Source organism: Parasteatoda tepidariorum, chromosome 12 (assembly GCF_982258835.1).
Source record: "Parasteatoda tepidariorum strain Cologne lab strain chromosome 12, Ptep-v5.0, whole genome shotgun sequence".
Lineage (NCBI taxonomy): Eukaryota > Metazoa > Arthropoda > Arachnida > Araneae > Theridiidae > Parasteatoda > Parasteatoda tepidariorum.
Window position 1 is genome coordinate 60150145 of NC_141766.1, and position 24821 is coordinate 60174965.

The following is a 24821-nucleotide window of genomic DNA, read 5'->3' on the forward strand; positions in this document are numbered from 1 at the left end:
GAGACTACATTTAAGCTTTCTAAAGATCTAATGTTTACTTCTAAATTATCATATAAATTCTGTAATGCTCTAATATCACTAGAATTTTTTACAGGATCAAGATTTAATAGACGATTCATATAACTATTAATCACTAAATCTTCGCGCCCAAATCTATCTTTTAACAATTCTATACTTTTCATATAATTTTCTTTAGTCAAATCAAATCCTTTAATAGCATTTAATGCAATTCCACCAAGTAAGCTTTCTAAATAAGTAAATTTTTGTACCTCAGTTAAACTTTCGTTTTCATGGTTTGCGATTTGAAATTGATTCCAAAATTCAAGTCATAATGTTGTTTCACCGTAAAATTAATTTATGTTTAATTTTGGAAGTTTAACTGCATTACTGTCTGGAACAAATTTAGATTTTTCGTATTGTGCGCTGTTAAATGATTCTTCTCCTCCTCTACTTTCTTTATTGTTTTCTTTCAAAAATCCTGCGATTCGAGATTGCCACTTTATTATTTTTTCAGAATATTCTTCAATTCCAGTAATTTCAGTTTCTATTTCCTCACTTTTAATTAGTGGTTCAATTCGATTATTTATTGCTTTTAAACTTTTATTTTTATCAATTAACTGTTCCTTACAATCTATAAATTCCTCGATTTTTTCTTTAGATTCCACATTATCATAATTTATTAAATTTTCAATTTTATCAATCGAGTTGTTAAAGAGCGAATTGTTTTCCTTTTATTCTTCAAATCATCGTATGAATCCATTATTTAAATCAAGTGCACTCACCCTTAAAAAAATTCATAGCTCCAGGTTGGTGCGCCAATATTAAATACGGTGATATGATCTCAGATCTCGGGGGTTTCAATCATAACTAACGCCATTTAACATAATATATATTTAATAATAAAAAGGATGATGATAATGATGATAATCGTACAGTGTCATGGAGGAAACTGATTTGAAAACTAATGATTTTACATTACTGCGCAGAGTGCCATCTATTGAGTTTTAGAAATTATAATTAATATGGAGAAATATTATTAACAGCCTATTACCACATTAAACAAAGAGGGCTATCCTTTTTCAGCCTTTGGTTGTTTGTCTAATGTGATAATAATTTCTGTTATAGGATCCAAAACATTAAGTGTTTCAATGTATTTTGCACAATTTACACTTCCTCTCAAGGACAGAGTTTGAGATCAGCTTCATCGAGAACAATATTGCAACAGTGTTTGAGACCAGTGATAATTCTGGCTTACACTAAGTTGTACTCTCTGTTGTTGTAAAAAGCTGCAGTAACCTGGTATATCTGAAAGGCACATTAAAGAATTGGTCAAATCCAGAAATCAAAAAACCAGATAACCGGAATGAAATTCAATAAATTTTCCCGCCATATAAAACATATTTTTTTCCTTGTAAGATTTTAGGATTTTTCTTTCTTTTTTAAAAGATGTTTACTTTACCATCATTTTAGGAATAATCATTAGTTCCCTACACTGTCAGAAGTAAGTGTCTTCTACTAAATATCATGAATCATTCCCTTCCTCATCCTCTACTTAGTTGTTTCTTTTCAGTCATTGCTCAGTGAGAAAGGATGACTCACTAAACACCTGTTTTCTTATTATCTGGCCCTTAAGCAGAGGGAGTCATTACTAACAGATTCTCACAATAGGAGTCATCATGTCGATTGATTGCTTAGTGCAAGAGAATTAAAACAAATAATTTTATTTGTTTTCTTTAATTCTTAGAAATCTTTTTAAGTACTCCCTACATGGTCAACAGAACTCATATTTTTCCTATTATTTCTACAGCCCTTTTTTCGTGCTATTTGGTAAATATGGTACTAATCATTAAATAGAAGAGCAGTATAAGGCAATTAACTTGCCAGTGACAAAGATGATGGCATTTCACCAATGATGAAATTAAAGAGAAATAAAATATTTCGATTAAGGAAAATAAAGTTTCGGCTATGTTTAGTAGGTCAAGCAAAAATTCGCGAATTTTTTTTTGTTAGATTCCAGAGGGAGAAAAAATGAGAATTTCTTGCAAAGTGCAGCAGAGTGGCGCATTAGGGAACAAGAATCATTTCCTTCCTGCAAATCCAGCTCAGTGTAGTCACATATATTTCGCATACATTTGCGTACTGAAATATATTGTATATGGCGCGAACCTGCAAGTTTTTCATCAAACATGTAAAATGGTATCGATTTTACACACTTCGGATCGACGGTACGCCGAAATGGATTGCAGTTGAATAAATTGTGAAAAGGTTAAATAGAAAAATGTGAAAAACATGCTTTTTGCATAATTTATGGCGAAAATAGACTTGCTAAAGAAAAAACATAAGATTTTAGGATTTTTCTCATAAGATTTTAGGATTTTTCTTTTTTTGAAAGATGTTCACCTTACCATCATTTTGGAAATAATCATTAGTGTATTACTTCATCGTTTTTTCTTCTTTTTAAGATTATTTCCAAAAAAAGAATTTCTTTTTAGTTGGGTTTAACAATAAAAAAATGGTTTTTTGTAGCGATTCAGAAAACTGGAAAAATCAGTTATTTGGAATAGCGATGGTCCTGGATAATCGGTTCCCTACTGTATGTATATATATATATATATATATATTCAATATAATTTGAGGTTTAAAAATTATAAACATTTACTTGAAAAAAAATTGTATTGGCTTCAAAAAAATGTGAAGATGGTAATAAAAGTAGACAGGATTTAAGCACTCAAAAATAGGTGCCCATTATCAAGCATTGGCAGATGTAAGAGAAGAAACCAAAAGTAATTTGAAACATAAAGCTCATAGTAGTCAATGAAAAATGGAAAATAAAGGCAAAAAACTGCAGTAGTCAAGAGCAAAGCAGAAAAATAAAATAAAAAAGAAGAAAAAACTAAACAAGAAAAAATCTCATAAAAGTTTTTGCCCTTGCCAATTGTAAGAGTTTTTTTTACATCTTCTTCATGGTGTATAGAAAGGAATTTTGCCCTGATTTGCCCTTCTGAGCCACAGTGGTTTTCCTGGCCTTACTTTTCACCATTTTCCATAGGCAATTTTATGTTTATGTTTCAAATCACTTTTGTTTTCCACATTTAAGTCTAGCAAGTCTTGATAATGGGCACCCATTTTTGAGCACCAATGAAGTTTTTAATCAAATACAGCTCTTCAGACGCGTCGTTTATTTAAGCATACATATTTGTTTTAATAGCTATTTTAAGTGATAAAACAACCTATTTAATATTAATTGCCACTATTTACCCAGTATCCAAAAAAAAAAAAAAAAAAAAAAAAAAAAAGGAATTGGCTGTCTTTCTCAGACGTCATAGCAGAATGTAACTAATGTTCCATGTTTGTTAGTTTTTGCAAGTTATATTTTGTAATACAGTTAAAATGATATAATTCAAGAGCCATAAATATTTTCAAACTATGTTATTTAATAATTTAATCCATACAGTGAGAAAGATGAAAACAGTTACGTAAAAAAATTTTAACGTTTCAAACTCTGATCCGCATCTAGCCAGCTATTTTAAAAATTTGTTTTACTGAATTTACAATTACATGAATAAAATTTTAAATGAATGAATAGTTTTTGATTAAAAAAGATTTTTTTTTGTTTCTTTTTGGATTGTTTAAACTTTTTTTTAAAGGAGTTTTTAATAAGGCACCTTATTTCTCTAAAGCATTTTAGGTTGATTTTTTTTTTATCATTGCTTCATTACCAATTTTCCCTGAAAATATTGTAATATGAAAAAATAAGATTTAAAAGTTTTTTTTCTATAAATTATTATGTTTCATCTTTTTTTTCTTCTTCTTTTCTCAAGTTTGCAATTTCAATTTTATTTAGTTACCTATTAGTCAGTCTTTAGTTTATCTTGAATATTTCATTAAGATAATTATTACAGTTTTATAGACTATTATTCTTAAAGATAATAATAGACTTATTTTTATCTGCTTATTATTGTGGAGAAGCATTTTCAAGAAAATAGGGGTAAAATGGAAAATCAACAGATTTCCTCCGTTAAATAAGTGCACAAAATTAAAAATTGCAAAAAACACAAAATTAAGGTCAGTTTAGTCATCAGTATTAAAGTTCTTTTTTTAATTTTTTATCCCTATTACATTCAAGCAACGATTCTAATTTACTTTTGTTTTCTTCCCCTCTTCTTTATTTGTTTCAGAAGCCTTCTTTCCTTTGAGATTTAATTTTTTATAAACTTTTTTTTAACTATGTTTTGATCATGCTAGTTTTTTTTTTAAAAATAAATTCAGTAATAAGAAACACCAACGATTTTGACAATATGTATTCAAAAAATATGGCATTTCAGTAAGGTTTCTTTTATGTATTTTTCCTTTCCTGTGTTTTTTTAAACTTCAAAATTTCAATTTTTTATTCACTTATTCACACTTAATAACTTTTATGGACAACTATTATAGTTTTGTCTCCCTTTATTGCTATTTTGCTACAAGCTATAAATACGTTATTTGGCTTTCAATTAAGACAAGGCATTTTTTCAATAAAATAAGGTACTGCAGTAGAGAACCATTTATCCGGTATCCAGATAACCGGGAAACCAGAAAACCGGGAAAAATTTTACTCGAATTTCCCGCCATTTTAAACTAGAACGATTTTAAACTAGAACGAAAAAAGCGGAAATTGGACTCATCCTTGAAGTTGAGTAGAGGAAAATGTAAGGAAGGGGAAGATTTTTTCCCCCGTTTACCCAGAGAAACGTCATTTCCTCCTTGACCTTGAAGGCAGGGAAGGGAGGAATATTTTATTTTTTCCTTTAGGCCGTCAATCAAACTCAAGGGTGTGGCATGCTGATTTCGTTTTCTGCTTGATTTACGAGGGGGGTGGGGAAAATGCATTGCATGCATATCAGTGAACAGAAACAGAAAAGAGAAAAATATATTTATTTGACATCGACTAATAAAAAGAAAATCTTTTTCTTTTGAATAAATTCTTATTCTTTGGAAGTGCGGTATCAATTACAAGTTTTTCTTGGTGTGGAATCACATCTGCTGTAATTAAAAATCTTATTTTTATCAACAAAAAAATAAAATGAAAGGAGAATTGTTTATTATTTTAAACATAGGATTATTTTATGAAGCAGATTGCAGTTTTGTTTTTCTGATGTCACTACGCTTGATTTTTTTTCTTTTCGCGAAAAATTTCGCACTCAATAAATTAATTCTTTTTATTCATAAATTTTATCATTAGTTTTTTTTTTTTTTTGCGAATTCCGTTGATCTTGCCTTGTTCGGGTTTTAATATTTATGCTAGTGCCTTTTTTAACTATCGTTTCGGTTCGATAATTTTCAAGTGTTTTTATTTAGATTAATAAGTTTTCCTTTTATTTTATCGTTTCCCCCGTATAATTAGGTATGAAATATATTGTGTTATTTAATCATTGGTTTTGTTTATATTATTTAATTTAGGAATTGTAATTATTTTTAAAAAATAAATATGAGAATTTTGTATTTTTTAAACTTGATTTTCTTGTCTGAACTTGCAAATTTTTTTGTTCTTTTAAATGTTATAATATTTCTACCATTTTTTTTTCTTTTTAAAGTTAGGAGTACCTTTCTTTTTTCTCTTACTTTATGCATTACACTTTTTCCTTGTACTTCGGGTTCGATAAAACATCGATTAACGATACTTTTTGGTCGATCCAGAAAACCGGGAAATTCAGATATCCGGGATAGCGATGGTCCCGAGCATCCCGGATAATTGGTCCTCTACTGTATTAAAACTCAAGATTTTTAGAACTCAGTATCAGGAATATGGCCATTCCCGCACATTCTGAATAGCTAAGTTTTTACAGTTTCGGATAGCTTTTGTAATAAGAAAATTATTATAAAACTAACTTTAGTTTCTCTTCCTCAGAATGTGCACTAAAGAGAACATTATTGCTGCAAAACGTAGAACAAGTCTTGAAGCAATGCTGTTCCTTGCTGGAAACCTAGAATATAAGAACAGTAGAATATTAGACCAGAATAAATTACCTAATAATATAATCTCAATAAACAGGAAGCAAACAAAAAATAACTTACATAAGCTTAGATATCTACATATAATTAAAAAAAAAATTCTGTGGGCCTTATAGGTACTACTACTACCACTATAGCTACAAGTTTAAAGTGAAGGTTGATCCTAACTACAGCAAGATTTCCTTATTTTTTAAACACTGACTAAGCTTTTCTTAAGACACAGTTTTAATCAAATAGTTTCAGAGTTTAAAATTTAAAAAAAATCCTATATTTAAAACTTGATTTCTCCAGAACTATTAGACTAATTTAGTTAAAAGTTTGTGTTTTGCCATATAAAATTACATTCCATAAAATGATGTAAATATTTGTATACCTTACAATTCAACATTTTTCAAATATAAATAAATAAAATAATAAATAATTAGTAAAAATTGTTTGCATGGATATATCTTTGGATAAACAAACTTTATAATTATGTGCAATGCAATGTAAGCAATTTTCAATTTGCTTAAAAAGTTCTTCAGAGATGGCAAAATCCACAAAAAGTAAAACAAACAGTAATGAGTTCAAACTTTTAACAGCGCTCCTATTCAAACTATTTGGACCAAATTTCGTAGATTACTCCTATTCCCTACATTTTGAGGGTCAAGAAATATAAGAAATTTTAAAATCAACAACAAATGCTACCCACAATAACTAAAAGTTATTCTTGCAGTTATTCTATTGTGCCATAGAATGCGTCTTAAAACAATATAAAATGTGCATGTCAGCCATCATTTTTCTTTGCTGTTATCTACATAATTCTGTACTTATAGTATGTTTGTTTAGTTTATTCTTGCACTAATTTTTCGAATAAAACTGTTTTTTTTTTTAAAACTTGAATAGGATGTTGAACTGTTTTATAAATTTATTTTATGTACAGTCAGCAAAAAAAAAAAAGGATTGCATTTATTACTCTTGAATTTTGGTTAGATTTTCATTGGTAAAGTGTTACGGCAATAATACCTCAAAAGAATCTCTTAAATTATGCTGCAACATAGATAATGACTATTTGAACATAAAAATGCAATTTTTCAGAAGAAACATGCATTATGATGATTCTTTATATATTTGTTCAACATTACGATTTTTAGATTTAAGTTAAACATTTAAAGTATTAATAAATGTTGAGTTGCAGTTTACTTGTGTTTTCATCATTTTTAGCGTACTCTGCTTTGCAAGTCAAACCCACAAAGGTTATGGGCCTTTTGCCCACCTCAACGCCAATGCACTAATCAACGATACAGATTCAGAAGAAATTCTATCTGGGAGCTGAAATATTTATTTTAATAGCAAGAAGAAACCATGTTTTGAATATGGAAGGAAATTTAGAATCAACGAATTTAGCTTTTCCCAAACTTGGAGCATTTAACTATGATAGTTGTAAGTGTGACATGAGAGTAGCTCTGATGGATCGTGGAAGTTGGGAATTCATCGGTTGAGCTGAACCACCATCACCACCTTTAGCCACTGTAGATGATTTTGCTATCAAGATTTATAACACCAGATGGCGCTGAGCGCAAACGATTTATTAATTTTTTTCCTGCACTTCCTAAGTTTCAGTTTACTTTTACCAGTGAACCACGATGGAATAAAATCATCTTAATCATTACAATTGGGTAATTATTATTGTTGAATTCGAGTTATGCCACTGCCCCAAAATCAGTCAAACAGAATTTCGAGATAAGGAAAGCTAGAGCTTTGTCTACAATATATCAAGGTGTTGAACGTCAATTTTTGAAGTTGATTCAGTCTACAACAGATGGAAAGAAAGCTTGGGACATTCTAAAAGAAAATTTTGAACCTAAATCAAGAGCAAGAATTGCTGGCCTGGTTGATGAATTTTACAAATTGAAATTTCAGCCAAATGAAGAGGTGATTGGAATATTCTGTCAACGAGTTTGAGATAAAAGTGCACAGATTAAAGAAGCTGGGTTCGAGATTCCCGAACTATTAGTATGTTTCCAGATAATAAGAAAACTTCCGGAGGAATATGACAATTTAGTACAGATCTTATATCGTTTAAAGGATTCGGAATTTACAATAAATAATATTGAGAGTCAATTGATCAGTGAATCCAACTAAAAGCTCGAGATAGTGGGTTTGATTCAGTTACAAATGCTTACTTAGCTAAAACAGACATGAAATCATCAAGCGAAGAACGAAGACATTCCACACATCGGAAGCGGTCTGGGCCGGAGAAATACACAAGAAACTGGATACAGACAAAACTTGAAGAGCAAAGGATATCGATATAAAAGTATGGGGCCGTGTTTCAATTGCAATAAACAAGGTCATTATTCAAGAGATTGCAGAGCAAGCAAAACTGCAAATAAGATGCAAGATCGTCAAAGTGCAAAGCAAAATCCCGCTACTGGTCTTTTCTATACGGATATTGAAATTAACGAAGAAGTTGCCGAGGTCGACAGCACGGAACTGGATTTAGAAGAATGGCTTATTGACTCAGCAGCAACATCACATTTCATGAACAGACGACAATGGTTCGAGACGTTTAGACCTCTGAATAAAGCAAATGTACTCGTTGGGGATAAGAACAGTACATCAGAAGTAGAAGGGGTAGGTGACATAATTTTTTATGTTGAAGATAACAACAGATTCACAAAGCTAATATTAAAGAACGCATACTATGCTTGAAATCTACGACATAACTTAATAGCTGGATCTAATATTGATGTAGAGAGACATAAAATTGTTTGGTAAAATTCAAAAATGATAATCTACGATAACCGTAGCAGATATTTCTTCAGTGTACCTAGAATAGATAAACTGTACGTTGTTAAAGGTTTACCTGACAAACGTAAATCTGAAATACTTAAAAATGAAATTAATGATGCATTAGACGTAAAACTGTGTCATCAGAGATTTGCTCACCTAAATGACAGTCAAGTTAAGCACATGAGTAAATCTGAAAGGTTAATCTGAAACTTGTATTACTTGCAAAGTGACAAAGTCTATCCGAGCACTTTTAAAAGGAATTATCAACATCTAACAAATAAAGTACTGGATAAGGTGCAGATAGATTTGTGGGGACCTTCTCCAACACCTTCAATGGATGGAAGTCGATATTTTTTGTCGATAATAGATGACTTTTCCAGAAAAGTGGAAGTTTTTACTCTAGAGAAGAAAACAGAGGTTTTTAAATGTTTCAAAACAAATCTCGTAAAATCTTAAAGAGAGTTAAACTGCAAATTGAAGTCAGTCAGAACAGACAACAGAATGGAATTTTGTCTCGCCGAGTTTGAAGATTATTTAAACAATTTGGGAACTCGAATAGAGCGAACTTCAACTTATTCTCCAGAACAAAACGGGATTGCTGAAAAATTCAACTGTGACGCAATTGAAGCTGTTCGTGCATCACTTCACGATAGTGAACTAAATGACCGATTTTGGGCTGAAGCTCTATATATGTACGTTCATGTACGAAACCGAAGTGAACACAAGTTAACAAATGGATTGACACCTCTTGAAATTTGGAATGGATACAAACCATCAGTTCGACATCTAAGATTATTTGGTTCTTTGGCGTTTGTTCACGTACCCAAGGTAAAACGCAACGAGTTGAACAAGACATCAAAACTAGGAATCTTAGTTGGCTATGCAACAAGAACGAAGGGTTATAGGATCTATATTCCAGAAGAAAGAAGAGTAGTAGAAACTATTCATGCTAGTTTTGATGAAACGAAAAATGGAGTAGAGAACATTATTTGGGAAGAATAAGAAGTGCGAATACGTAAGATATAAAGACAGCTACTAAGAACAAGTGTTAGACAATAACGAAGAAACTGTTACAAAGAAAGATGAAATGCTACCAATAAAATTTGAGGAGTGGAAAAGAGTTGAAGCACCAAGAAAATTAAGTTCAAGAATAGATGTTTACTATTACCCACCTTCAAGCAAAGAGAGACTTTGATCAACTATCGAAGTAGACAATTTTGTGCCAAAAACGGATTAAAGTTCCAACCAGAACTATTTTCATTTAATTCAAAAAGTCCAAAGCAAGAAGATAGCGAAGATTCATCGACTGATTGTGTAGTTCAAGATTTCGAAGACGAAGTATACAACTTGGAATCGCTTAGAACGTACGAGGAAACCCAAGAATCAGCTGACAAGGATAAGTGGAATAAATCCATGGAAGATGAAAAATCATAAGTATGGAATTTAGTTGAACCTCCAGAAAATGCCAAAAGCATTGGAAGCAGATGGGTGTATATTGTGAAGGGAGATGATAAAAATCAGATAAAGAAGTTCAAGTCCCAGCTGGTAGCTCAAGAATTTAAACAGGTAAAAGGAAAAGATTTTTCTGACATTTTTTCACCTGTAGTAAATTTTCCAATTATACGATTTCTATTCATTTTATTAGTAAGTGTTTTAGATATTAAAAGTGCATATTTATATGGAAATTTAACTGAAACTTTATATATGTCTCAACCAAAAGGATTTGAAGTAAAGGTAAAGAATATATGGTTTGTAAATTAAATAAAGCTATATATCGTTTCAAACAAAGTGGATAACAGTGGAATATTGAGTTAGATAATACTTTAGGACAACTAGATTTTGAAAAACTACTTTGATGTAATTGTGCTTATAAATTAAAATCTGAAGTTATTCTTTTGGTATAATGTCGACGACATAGTATTATTTGGGGAAGATAAAAGAAAATTGATGAAGTTGTTGATTTACTTAAAAGTAAATTAGAAATTCAAGATTTAGGCAAATTGAAATATTTGTTAGGTGTAAACTTTGAAACTGTAAATGATATTGTATATTTACATCAAGTAACTTATATTGAATTTGAAGAATTATCTAAAACTTTTGTAAATTTGCTCTTGAAACCTGGAATTAAATTACCACCTAAAAATAACGAAGAAATTTTTGAAACAGATTTAATGAAAAAATTCCCATATAGAACTCTGATTGGATGTCTTGCTTTTATAGCTAACAGAAGTAGACCTGATATTTTCAGTTAATATTTTATCGCAATATTGTGATGGTTATTCTTATCAACATTGGAATATAGTTGTTGATTTATTAAATTATGTGTTTAATACAAAAGATTTAAAAATTAACTTGTCAAGTGTAAATCAAAATAACTTAGTAGCTTTTTCTGATGCTAATTGGGGATGCCATTTAACCAACAGACATTCATCAAATGGGCATATAATATATATTTCTGGTATACATTCACTTGGAAAACAAGTAAACAAAAGTGCGTAGCTCTCAGTCCTATGGAAGTCGAATTTATCTCACTTATAGAATCTGTTAAAGAAATGATTTGGTTTTCAAGAGTTTTAAATGAATTGAATGTATTAGAAAGAATGGAAGTAGCAATTCAACTCTGTGACAATAAAGCTGCAATTTATTTTTCCAAAAATTCGATTGAAAAGGTGAAAACTAAGCACATAGACGTAAGATATCAGTATATAAGAAATATGTTAGAAGAAAACTTGTTTAAATTGGAGTACATCTGTAGTAAAGACAACTTAGCAGATTTTCTCACGAAACCTTTAAGTAAAGAAAAATTTTAGTATTTTATTGATAAAGTTTATAATGGTCAGTTATAAACTTTAGTGTTTTAGTCTTTTGCAGATTCGTCTCCAGGATGGAAGTGAAGAGAAGTCAAGAAATAATCAGTTAATTAATGTGATGTAAGACATCATGTTCTATAAAGGAACAAACAATTTTTTTTCACGAATGGATGAACAGCCCGCCCTTCTTTTGAGTCTTTAGCCGATGGCCTGATATCTGTCATAGGATTAAGATTGTAGATGATGATGAATCTTAATATATTTGCTCAACATTACGATTTTTAGATTTCATTATTTTTAGCGTACTTTGCTTTGCAAGTTAAATCCACAATTTTCATTTTGAGGGACTCCTATTGATTACTTTTGTGTGACATGGACCTGAATAAATAAATATTTTTATTACCGTATTTCACATCGATAAAAATGAAATTTTTAAATAAAAAATTATAGTAAGCATTGGCGTTAAACCGCGAATATCAGAATCCCTACAGAAGAGACTTTTAAATTACCATGTAGAATATCTGTATAATAAAAATAATTCGCAATAGAGTGTTGTAAAAATTTCTGTAAAATTTTTAAAAAAATATTCTGAACAAATTTCACCCGACAAAAAAAAAAAAACTATTCTGTATTTACAAACTTATAAAAGCTATAGTAGATGAGAAAGGAAACTACTAAATGTTAATTTAATGAAAAATCAGAATATTTACTAAGACAGAGTTTTTTTTTTTTTTTTTGAAAGTGTACAATGGCTTTTGTGGGATAAAGTTTTTGTCACTTTTCGATGATTTGATTTCTTTAAAATAAACTTTTCCTTTGTTTTTAAAATATTTCATACAGTTTTATTAAGATTAGAATACATTTTTTATTATTAAATATCCATTCTGAAATATTCATTTTAATTAATGGATAGTCTTATTTCAATGAAAGTCAGAAGTGTACGAACACTTTTGTGAGTCACTGTAATTACATTTCAATATAAAGCTGTACTGTATACTGCAATATATTGTATTTTATCTTACCAGTGTTTTTATAAAATTCATTGATAATATTTTCTTTAAACCAATATCTCCAGACAAATTTTTAAATAATGTTTTTCTGAATTAGCATTATTATTTTCAGAGATTCAAAATACAAAAATAAATGTCACAAATGTAAAATTGTCTAATTTTTTGTTCTATACTCTTAAAAAAAAAAAAAAAAAAAAAAAAAAAAGAAGATAGAATTCCTTAAATTTTATAATTTTTTCCCTTATTTGAAATTAAAACATTTATAGAATTCCAATCCAAACACACAGTTTTTTAGTTTAGTATAGTCAATTGCTTTTGTTTTAACAACAAGAATCTTGTACAGAGCAGAACTAAAACACTTGAGTTAAGTTTTCTTCTTCCGACTAAACACATATGAATAAAAAAAAAATTACATTTTATGTTTATACATCATTTTTTTATGATTCCTATACATTCCTTAGTCTTTGTCAGCTTTTTAGGGTAAAAGGAGGAATAGTTTTGGAAATATCATCTCTGAAATGCAAGCAACATTTAAGAACTTTCAATATTCTAATAACTATACAATTCGAATTTTGAATTAAAAATCAAATATTTATCAACAGGCAGTAAAATTAAATATTAATATATAGTTAGTTCTAAAAAAATCTTTTTTTAAAATTAAAATATGTCATAAAAGGTAAAAATGAAATAGAAAAAATTAACATTAATGCAACAATTGTAACAATTCGTAGACAAACATTGCTGTTAGCAATAGTAAAAAAAATGTGCGATTTGTTGGTTTGGTGAAAAAAAATAATTTGCAGATTTCTTTGAATGGGAGTACAAAAGCTTTCAGAGAAAGGGTGCAATATAAAATCTATTATTATTAAATTATACCCAACTATTTTTTGGATATTTTTATAAAGTTAAAAATGCAAAAACATTTTGACTCATTTTGTCAAAATAGAAAAAAATTACAACCAAACAGGGTTGGCAGGTTTTTGACATGTGACAGTTTTTGACAGTTTAAACCATGGTTTAAACCGTCACGTCAAAAACCTCACTGTCAAAAATGTCAAAAACCTATATTCATATGTGAAATTTAATTAATACATAAAATTTATATATTTTTTAAAGGATAGTGTTTCTAAATATGTTCTAGAAAAAATAAATTTAAAATTTTGAAGAAACACTTATATTTTGAATAGTAACCAAAATCTTGTACTTTTGAAAACTCACATCTTTTGTAATATTATGTATTCATTTTCATGTGTTATTGAAAATCTGCAGTGATATTATTAAGAAATTTATTTTTAACCAAATTTAGTGTATAGTATAGATTATACTAAAAATTAGACATTTTTAAAGAATAATACTGTTAAATACACAGAGTAGTTAGTGTCAATTTACAGTATAATATTCAGCCTATTCATTTACTATGCTGAAAATTTAGTTTATCCAAATACCTGTGAATTTCATTTTGCTGAATACGATATAGTTTTGTTGAATATCTAAATATTCAGCTGTTGAATAATTACTTCTTGCTTTCAAGATATGCATTATTTGTATTCTTAATACAAGTGGAGAAAAAAAAATTTAGAGATAAAAATTGTTTTAAAATGATAAGTGTAATAATTATAAATAAATATAATAAAAAAATATGAATTATATTTATCATTATTCATAAATATAACTACTTTTAAATTCAAATTAACATATTGGATAATAAAGATACTCGGTATAACATTAAAAAAAAATTTTTATACACTTGTATCTTGTATCAAGTTTGTATTTATACAACATAACTTGTAAGTTCCTTATAAATATTAGTTATATGTTCCTTATATGTCAAAAATGCATAGTAATAAACTTTTAATTTTCTTAAGTATCAAAAAGAAAATTTTTTTTTTTAAATATAAATATTTAAACAATTTTTGTGCAAAATTTTTCTGCACATGCATTTGAATATAAATTTCTGAGATTTTAAATCTGTTATTTTACCTTAATTTTAATTAAAAAATATTTTAAAACCTGCTGATTACCTATAGTATAATTAAATTTTAATATAATGCATGGCAACTGTTGGTAGTTTTGAAGTTTATATATTTTCTTGGCAAACTTCAGTTTTTGACATTTTTGACGGGTTTTTGACGGTTTAAACCAGTATTATACCCTTGTCATGTCAAAAACCACTTTTTGACGTCAAAAACCACTTTTTGACGTCAAAAACCCAACCCTGCAACCAAAGCATCGGAACAAATTTGAGCTCAAGTTTGATCACGGGCAGAATTTAAAAACAGAAGCAAATATCCTAACCCCTTCTTCCACGTCCACCACAATCTTTGAGTTTCCTAAATTGCGCAGTCGCATGGTCTCCATAGTGATCAAAGGTTTCGACATTTGCTTAGCAACCATGGGAGAATTTTACGTGGCATTCTAGTTTAACAGGGTTACAATGGAGCAAATTTTGATGCAAGCAAAGTATAGCTAAGTTGTTAACATTTTAACTGTTTGGAGATACATTTCTGTCTAAAAAATATGGGTATAATGGAAGAAATAATTTAAATTAAGAAAATTAGTAAGTAATTTAAATTAGTTAAATTAAAAAAGTATCTAAGAAAAAATTTTCAGCTTTTTTTTAAAATTCCCTGATTTTTCCAGTATAAAAAAATTCCCTGATAATTCCAGGTGGGTGGCCACCCTGTCAACTTAGAAAGAGAAAAGAAAATGTTTAAAAGAGGGGTGTACCCCACCTCCTCCACTTGTCATTTCTACTGGAGCTGTTTAGGAAGAATCAGTTATTTTTAAATGGGTTGGGGGAAAGAAAAGGGTATGGGACCCTTAATCCAGCATCTCGAAATTCAGCACTTAATCTGAACTAATTTTTTTTAAAGAAATTTATATTGATAAGACTAAAAAAAATCAGCTATATTCTTTTTATTTGGAATTTTATTCTATTGAAGTAAGTTACTTTATTTTATCTTTTAAAAATAAAATGCAAGTTGAAAAAAATTGATCAATCAATCTTGACAGCTGTGCTTGTGCTTTACTTGTTTGTCCCCACATTTCCCTCCTTTGTTTAAGTATAAATTGGCCACACTCAGTTGACATTGAAACTACCAGGTGGACCACAAAATGAATTCTATCCCTTTTGCGGTTTTTTATTCTATTCATAATTTTTTTTGTTTTGTAAATAGTTAGCTTGCTTTTTTTCTTGTTATTAGTTGTTTGCTTGCTTTTTTTATCGTTAATAGTTTTTAGCTTATTTTTTGTTGTTATTCATTGTCAGTTTCTTAGCATTAATTGTTACTTTTTTTTGTAGTTCCTTTTTAGCTTTTTTTTTTCTTGCGAGGTAAGCGTCTTTTGTTAAAACAAAATGCTATCTAAAAGAAAAAACGAGAACTATGATCTCGCACTGAAGAAGAAACGATTATTTCTTCTCCTTTGGATTATTTTTTCTTGATAATATAATATAGATTATTGTTTCAATAAATAAAATTCCTTAAGATGGGCCAGTTTTAAATTCACCCCATCATAATCTACGATCGAAACTTGACTAAATTTATTGTTTTTTTTTAAATTAACAGTGTAATTGAATTACAGTAATATTTGGGCGCCATATTGGAATTTCCGAAAGAGATCCAAAGTTCGGCATTTCGTCCATCCGTCGGATTTAGGGTCCTATTACTTCCTTTTCTGTTCGCTCCAGTTACAATCATTGGCGTCGTTAGATAAAAATTTATTGGGGGGGGGGGACCATTCTTGGACCTTTAATTTCAAGTTACTTGAGGAAAAAGTTTGATATATATATATATATATATACTCACATAGATTGATAAAAGTAGCTTTTTCTTAATGTATGATAAAAACATGACATTAAACATAAATTAATTATATTTCACAATCAAGTCAACATCTTTTACTAACATTCAATTCATTATTATGAAAACTGAAACATCTTAATACTATGCAGAGTGCTTGCGCTCATATATAATTTTAGAATCGTCCTCAAGAATTAAGTTTAAATAAAATTACAAATTGGGTACTACTACTACTATTTAAGAGCGCGAAAAAACTATAAGGAAATCTTAAGAATCACTATTAAGATAAATGGAATTGAAAACTTTAAAACCAGTTTGATTTCATTTTATTTCATAACCGTCGTTGCACAATCGACCCAAATTTTGGGTTATGATTAGAAGGCAAGGGAACTCCTGGATCAAGAATTGGGAAAAATTTGTCTTCATGGAGGAGTTTCGGATGGAACTAACCCGCACTTGCGTTACATGGAGAGAAAAAACACTAAAACCTTCCACCGTTAGCTTGATGGCAAGGAGACTCTTACCTATGACCTGCCTACCACTGAGGTCATTTTACGTCAATACTGTGGTCGGTGTAAGCCAGATGCGGAATTTGTTTCGACCAGCCATCGTTAAGAATCGAACCCGGATCATCTCAGTGGGAGGCGAGTGCTAAATCCCATGAACCACCACAGCTCTTCACTTTATTCATTTATTTAAAATGATTTATATCATTGTGACATTTAAATAAGTCATCGTTAAGCAAAATAATATTTAAAAGAAAATAAAACAAACATGGCAAATTTGAAATCACCCAACAGTGGGTAAATTTTTATAAGATAAAATGAGAAAAATAATAATTAATAATCATAATTCAGTTATTTTCTAAAAGAATTTTGAAAATAAGGAAAATTTTTTTTGAAGAAAATAAAAAAATAAGAATTTAGATATAATTAAAAAACATCGTTTATTGCAAAGTCTTTAATAATGAAATAATTTTCGGTTTGTTTCATCAGTTCTGGTTTTACTTCCTAGTTTTTTAAATTTTTTTACTTCACTAAGTGATTATTTCTTCTTTTTTCAGTACATCCTTAATAAAATAGCGCCATATTAAAAAAATTTCAAAAATTCCATTTTTTTTTACTTTTGAATCTTTTATATTTTTGTATTCTATGTTTGATTACTATATATGTAATACATGAAACACTGAAAATTTATTCAGGGATTATACAAAATTATAAATCGTACAAAATGATATTAATTAATAACCAGGTAAACCATCCCCGTTGTTTTAACGGTGGACAAAGAAAAGGTCCAGTAAAATTCGAGTGAAATTATAGATATATTTTTTAAAAACATTACTACGTAAGGATTCATTTAAACACAACACACACTATTAAACAATGATTAAGACAATTAACTCCCCACTACGCTTTTTCTTAAAACAGAAGAAAAACACTAAAAAAAAAATTTTTTTTAAATCTATACAAGTCGATGATCTTAGCTAATTTGGGAAAGGGAATTTTAAATCTGAAATTAGTTATGTTTGTAAAGCTATAGATTTTTTTTTCTCTCAAAAATGTATTTGAATTTTTTGTTGGTAAGTACAAGTTTACGAAGAATGAATAGAAGTTTGTAGCTTAGCTTTGTAGACATGCAAAATGTGCAGTGAAGGATTAAATAATTCAAAAATTGTTCTTAATTTTTATAAAACACTCACTTATAGTACTGTGATGTACAAACAATACTTTAAATTTTGCTTATTAAAAGATCTAACCCATGACAAATAGTTGATTGATACAGTATTTATAACCATATTGTATATTATATAATTGAAAAAATTAAAACTATACAAAAATTATGGTATATAAAGTATTAAAAGTATAGAAAGTATCATGTATCACATTTTCTTTTAATGTATCACATATGTCCTCTTTTTCAAAAGTCTCAAATGTAAAATAGGCGCAATTTATTTCTTTAGATACTTGATGTAAGCATGAAGTTTCTTAAATCTAATATGTATAGTGTCTTAACAATATACTTTTATTTTGAAAAGAAATTTATAAATATATAACCTATGTGATGTAATCCTATGTGACAAAACAATCATGAATGCGATCAGGTTCTTGGGACATTTTTTTAATATTTTAAATTACAGTTGAACTTTTAAAAAAATGTAAGAAAAAGTTATAAAACGTTTAGCAAAACAAAAATTTACTATGAATTTGAATTGATCTGGATTTCTAAGATGAAAGATACAACATTAAAAAAAACATTAGAGCAAATATCTTTAACATTGGTTACAATAAAGATTGTCATGCTTAAATATACATATATAAAACTCTAAATTGCAAAAAAAAAGGAAAAAAGAGTGGAAAATGAAAATATAAGAACATTAAAGCAGTTTTCAGTTTAGCGTTTTTCTCATCTTGTTCCGGTTTAACATATATGGTTTAAAAATCGAAATTGTTGTGTTTAAAGAAGAAAATAAAATTATTCAATTGATTGACGGAACTAGTATTCATATTTTGAAGAAATGATAAATTATAATATTGGTGGTCAGAATAATTTTTAAGCATTTTTTATTTAATATATTTACCTTTTATTATGTATGAGAAAAGAACAAAACATAAGATATTTCGGTTTATTTGGATCATTTGGTCCATTTTTAAAACCATAAAAACTTTACATAAATTTACACAAAGAAATATAAAAGTAAACACATAGAACTCTCATTTACTACGTCGTTCAACAGTATTTATAGCTTCAGTATTAAATTTTTAAAAATTAATACTTTTAATTAAGAGACATATTTGTGAAAAATAGTAAATTTTGAAAATGTTAATCACCACAAAGTAATACATTTAAAAATCCTATATTATTTTGATAGTAACAAAATAAATAAAACTTCATAAAAAAAACTACTCTTAACACTCTCATACCATAAATTAAATTTAACAAATTATTCACTTCTTAAAAATATTTTTTATTACAGTTTTTATTATTCAGCATAATAAAATTGTAGGGATTTTATTTATCAAACTTTTGCAGTTAAAATATTCCTTTGTTCTTTTAATTAATTAAAATATAAGTTGGTGTTAATTTTTTTGTACAGTAGGGAACCGATTATCCGGAACGATCGGGACCATCGCTATTCCGGATAACTGATTTTTCCGGTTTTCTGAATCGCTACAAAAAGCCGTTTTTTTATTGTTAAACCCAACTAAAAAAAAAAAAATATTTGGAAATAATCTTAAAAAGAAGAAAAAACGATGAAGTAATACACTAATAATTATTTCCAAAATGATGGTAAGGTAAACATCTTCAAAAAAAGAAAGAAAAATCATAAAATCTTATGAGGAAAAAAACATTTTTTTAAAATAATGGCGGGAAAATTTATCGAATTTCGTTCCGGTTTTTTGGTTTTCCGGTTTTCTGATTTCCGGATAACGGGTTCTGTACTGTATTAGGATATAAATTATCAACATTTATATAAATTTGCTTATTAAATTACTTAATTTTTTTTTATAAAATTAAATGTGACATTCAATTTAGGAATGAAAACAAAGTTATACAAAAATCATAAAATAAGTTTTGATTTATAATTTTAAAAGTAACATTAACTTCATAAATAAAGTAAGATCGAACTCAGTGCGTTAAAAATAGATTCATGCGCAAACAATAAACGGTAAAATCCTGAACTAATGTACAATATAAATAAATTTTATAAATAAACTATAAAATATGAAACAATTCTAACATTACATAGACATGCAAATATAAATGTATTAAGTAATTTAATACAAACATTTGCTTACCTCCCAAGAAATGGATTTATTTAATGAGTTCTCGATGGTACAATTTATTTAGAAAATGATAAAATGTAATATAAATAAATAAACATTGTTTCGAGTTAATTGTCTAACTGACGAAAGAAACAACAGCTAATAATTTAAGTTAAAAAAATTAATTAAACAAAATAAAAGTAAACAGAATATTTATATTTTTCAAAATTTTGAACTGGAAATAGCTAATTTAAATTATGGTGGAATAAAACTGAGTGAGCTTTGTAAGAGAAGATATAGAATGATTATATGTCAGAGAAAGTCTCTTAACAAAATCACCAGGAAAAAAAATGAAAATATCAACAAGAGTCTCTCCCCACTTAAATCCCTAAAAGCTTAATACATCTGTTTTCCTAGAAATTCTAGATAATTGCCTGTTTAGGACAATTTATGAATAGATACCCAAGAGATGTTTCTGTGAATATCACACATTTTAAAACATGGCCATAAATAAGGTAAAGACAGTTTCAAAATGCAAAAGACATTTTCCCATAGTGTAAACTAAAGCGGCTATTTTTGAGGTATCAAATTACTCTTCGTTGGTGGCTAACTCCATGAAGAAAAAGAATGGGTACAAAGAGCGTTTTATTTGCTTATTGAAGGAAAGGGTAGCAATGATAATTCTTGCAGATTCTCTGAACACTTGTTTCATTTTTTTATGTAGTGCAATTTTTGTGTACTTTATCTTGAATTAATTTTCTTTTAATAATAGAATATAATAAGTTGCACTATATGTAAAAAAAAAGGGAGAAAAAAAAGAGAGTGGAACACATAGAAACAAAATAGAAATATTTGCTCAAATTAATGGATCCTGGATTCCCAATTATTGGTGGGGTCCGGACCCCCCTGGTTACGATACCAGTGATTACAATTGCCAAGGCGCTAAGTAGATTTCTAGCTTGCGATTTTTCATTATGCTGGGGGTGGATACAAGATGCATACGTTTTAAATTTTCTCCTTATGTGATATTTATTTTATAAATTATTATTTCGTTTATTTATTTTCTTGCAGGCTGCTGCCGAAAGTTTGCTAAGAATCGGCAATGTTTTGCAGCAGATCGCGATACGGGCGAATATTTCGTCGACTTCATTATAAATTTGTTTTAATTGTCTTTCTCTCAGAAATTTATTTAATCTTAAATAACTTTCTTTGAAAAATTTTTTTTTCTACTAAAATATATTTCGTCGGAAGCGCCGCACGTAGGAAAAAAAACAACTTTTTTCGATAGTGCCGTGGCGCTTTCGCCGAAAAATACGGTATGTCATTCCAGTTAAGTGGAAAATTATGAAAATTTATAAAATTATGAAAAATTCTTTTTTACTCTTAGATCCATTTGCTCGAATACAATTACTTGACTGCCAGAATGTAGAATTATACAAAAATAAACAACTATTCTACCGCTTGAAACCAGGAGATACTTTTAATGATAAATTCAAAAAATAAAAAAATTAACAGATATATGTTACCTTCAGTAATTTTTCAAAATCCGAAAAAAAAAATAAAAAAAACCATACACTACCAAATAAAGCAGTGCCGGAAAATGGTACTGCTTGCCTCTTGTTACTGTCTTCCTCACAATTATCAAAATTTCACAAACTTCAACCATCCCCTCCAAGTGTGACATTTATGGTTGACCCATAACCAAAATTATCTAATTTTTTTTTAAACCTTTTTTGCACATGTGATATTTAGCTAAAGTTAGATTTTTCTCATTCTTTGTTTTTTTTCCCAACTCCCAATGGGAATCAGAAGTGGTTGTATGAAAAAAATAAAATAAAGAGTTGAGTGAAATTTTTGAAAATAAATCTAATTTTGATACTAAATGTCTAGAGAGAACAGATTTCAATTCAAGGTTATCAGAAAAAAAGCAGCATTACCTAAAAATCAGAAAAATAATTTTAAATTATTATCCAGAAAATTAATTTAATTTCATTCATTCGTGTAAAATCAAGTTACCAGTTTTTTCTCATTACAAATCAAATATTTTCTTGATCTAGAGAAGATAAAACATAAAATTTATAAAATAATTTAGAAGTAGGAAAAAAAACAATTTTAAAATATATATTTCTTACCATATCAAGATCTTTCGACAGTCCTGTTGAAATTTTATAGCTACTTCCAAGTGATAAGGGTGGGTCACGTTGTATTGTTCCACTACTGATATGCCAATAGTATGGTCCACTATCATCTGTATAGATTATTAAAAAAAAACATTCATTTAAAGAAATATAACACACTGTTTTAAAATTATAGATCAAAGAAATTATTTAAAAAAAAACATGGTTTTTATTATGATAACCTAATTTTATTTTAATCTTTATTTTTTTTATCATAGTTACAATATTACATGGCAAAAATAGTAACCGCTGAACTGCTTTATGGATAAAAACACACACACATATATCTATATATTCAATAATATTTTGTAGTGTTCCTATTCAGGAAATTACTTTTAATACTGAATTTAGCATAACATATTATTCAGTGCCAAAATGATACCAACATCATAATAATTTGCAACATTATGTATCTAAAATGATGCCATCTAGTATTTAAATTTTTTTAATAAATATTTCCCTATGATGGACAACATGTATTCAAGGAATATTAGTAGCACGATAGGGTAGAGATAACTCATCCTCTACACAAGGTTTCTCTGCATCATTGTAGCATTCCAGTCCATAATGTTTTGTCATAACATTTCTACAAGATGGAGCCAGCAACTAGATTTTTAGACCCTTACAATATAATTTTGTTATTATTATCATGCTTGTAAACAAAACAAAGTCTTTACAGTAAGCAAGCTTTAAGGAATTCGGGTTTTGTTTCAATTTTAGCACATCAGAAGAGCTTTTAGGGCTAAGGATTTATAGAACATGAAAGTATTAAACTATAAAAAAGTGCTTGCTATGATGAAAGTGCTAAACTATATGGAAAATATAAGTTATATAATAAATTAAATAAAGACAAATAAACTAGACAAGAAATACATTTTTAATTTACAAATTTCTCCCAATACTTGATCCAGGAGTTCCCTTGTTTTCTGGATTGGGTTCAAAATTAAAAGGTTACAGTGTTGATATTAATCGTAAAGCCGAAAAATTGGGTCAGCTGTTCAGCAACAATTATAAATAAATAAAAAAATATTTATGTCTTGGCATGCACTTTCTTAAATTAATTTAAAATTATGAGGATTAGCAACCTTTAGTCCTCTTAAATCAAGAAAACCAGCTTATTAGATAAAAATTTGTCTCTTAGATCAAACGCTATTTAGGTAATTATATCAAAGAGCTGAGAATAGCCAAAAACAAAACAATTGTACTTCTCTTACAATTTTGTGTAATAATGATTTATGGTTAAGGATTTGGTTAATTGTATTAGCTCATTCAAAGTTTTTAATATGTATTTAGCAATTTCCATTTAATTTTTGGGGAATAGAAATAGAACACTCAAATCAAGTAAAACAAATTGACAGTAAAAAAATTGACTGTTTTGACAAAAAGTAATCAATAATCAACAGAAATCCCTATCTTTTTTTTGATATATGAATTTAATTATAACAATTGTATAGAAATAATAATAATTGTGATGCTTATTGTTATTGCATTAACATTATTTTTTTTCTACATTCTGCTTCTGCGTATTTGAGAATATTTGTTCTTACACAAATAATAAACAAATTTTGTAATTATTTAACCATAAATACAAAATAAAAAATAATTTACCAAGAAAAAATGGAATAATCTGTAAAACAAAATTAATACTTTAAAAATAAGAGATGAAATTTTGGGGGATAATATGTTGATATTCTCAATTTCCAGACTGTGTGTTTGTTTTTCAGTGGCGCCATCTATGGCCAAGAATTCGACTTCTGCCACACCATACGTCGCACCCAGGGCCGGATTAACCTATAGGCACACTAGGCACGTGCCTAGGGCCTACGAAAAACTTGGGAGAAAAAAAATTTTTGACAAAAATAATTTAGCTTTAAAAACAACAAGTGTATTTTGCACAAAATTATGAAGATACAAATAAAAATATAATATTTTTCGGTAATAAATTATTTTGCAGAATCCTATGATCTAATATATTACTTTTTTGCGATTTTTGGATTAAACGAAATCTTGTATTATGCTGTCAAATTCCAAACTAAGCAAAATGTCGTATTCAATAGACATAAGTGCGAGCGATGCCAAACGATCTTGATTCATTGTTGAACGCAAATAATTTTTTATCAATTTTAATCTGGAGAAAGATCTTTCTCCTTCTGCATTTGATCCAAGAATCGACAAATATATTCTTAATGCAATGTGAACGTTAGGAAAAGTATTCACAAGTTTATCTTTAATTTGAGCCTTCAACATTTCTTGTGCAGATTTATGTTCATATAAATTTGAAAATAGTAAAAATTCATCTACAAAGTTTTTCTCTAAATCGGATGAGTAAATTTTCACCAAATTTTGCGCTTTTAGTTTAATCTCAGATTCTGACAAATTTTTGTGTAATTTCCTTGTAATTCGGGTTCGATAAAACATCGATTAATGACACTTTTTGGTCGATCCAGAAAACTGGGAAATTCAGACATCCGGGATAGCGATGGTCCCGAGCATC

At 28.4% G+C, this 24821-nt stretch overlaps 1 protein-coding gene across 5 annotated transcripts in view; it reads right to left on the reverse strand.

The window, feature by feature from the left end:
* LOC107443554 (protein Fe65 homolog) overlaps positions 1–24821 on the reverse strand; it is a 387879-nt gene that overhangs the window by 37901 nt on the left and 325157 nt on the right. For all 5 annotated transcript variants that reach the window (XM_087155955.1, XM_087155953.1, XM_087155954.1 and 2 more), the window contains exons 6-7: positions 22283–22398; positions 5869–5963 (exon numbers count right to left, since the gene is read on the reverse strand). In XM_087155955.1, coding sequence (XP_087012081.1) covers positions 5869–5963; positions 22283–22398 — 211 coding nt within the window. The remainder of the gene's footprint in view (positions 1–5868; positions 5964–22282; positions 22399–24821) is intronic.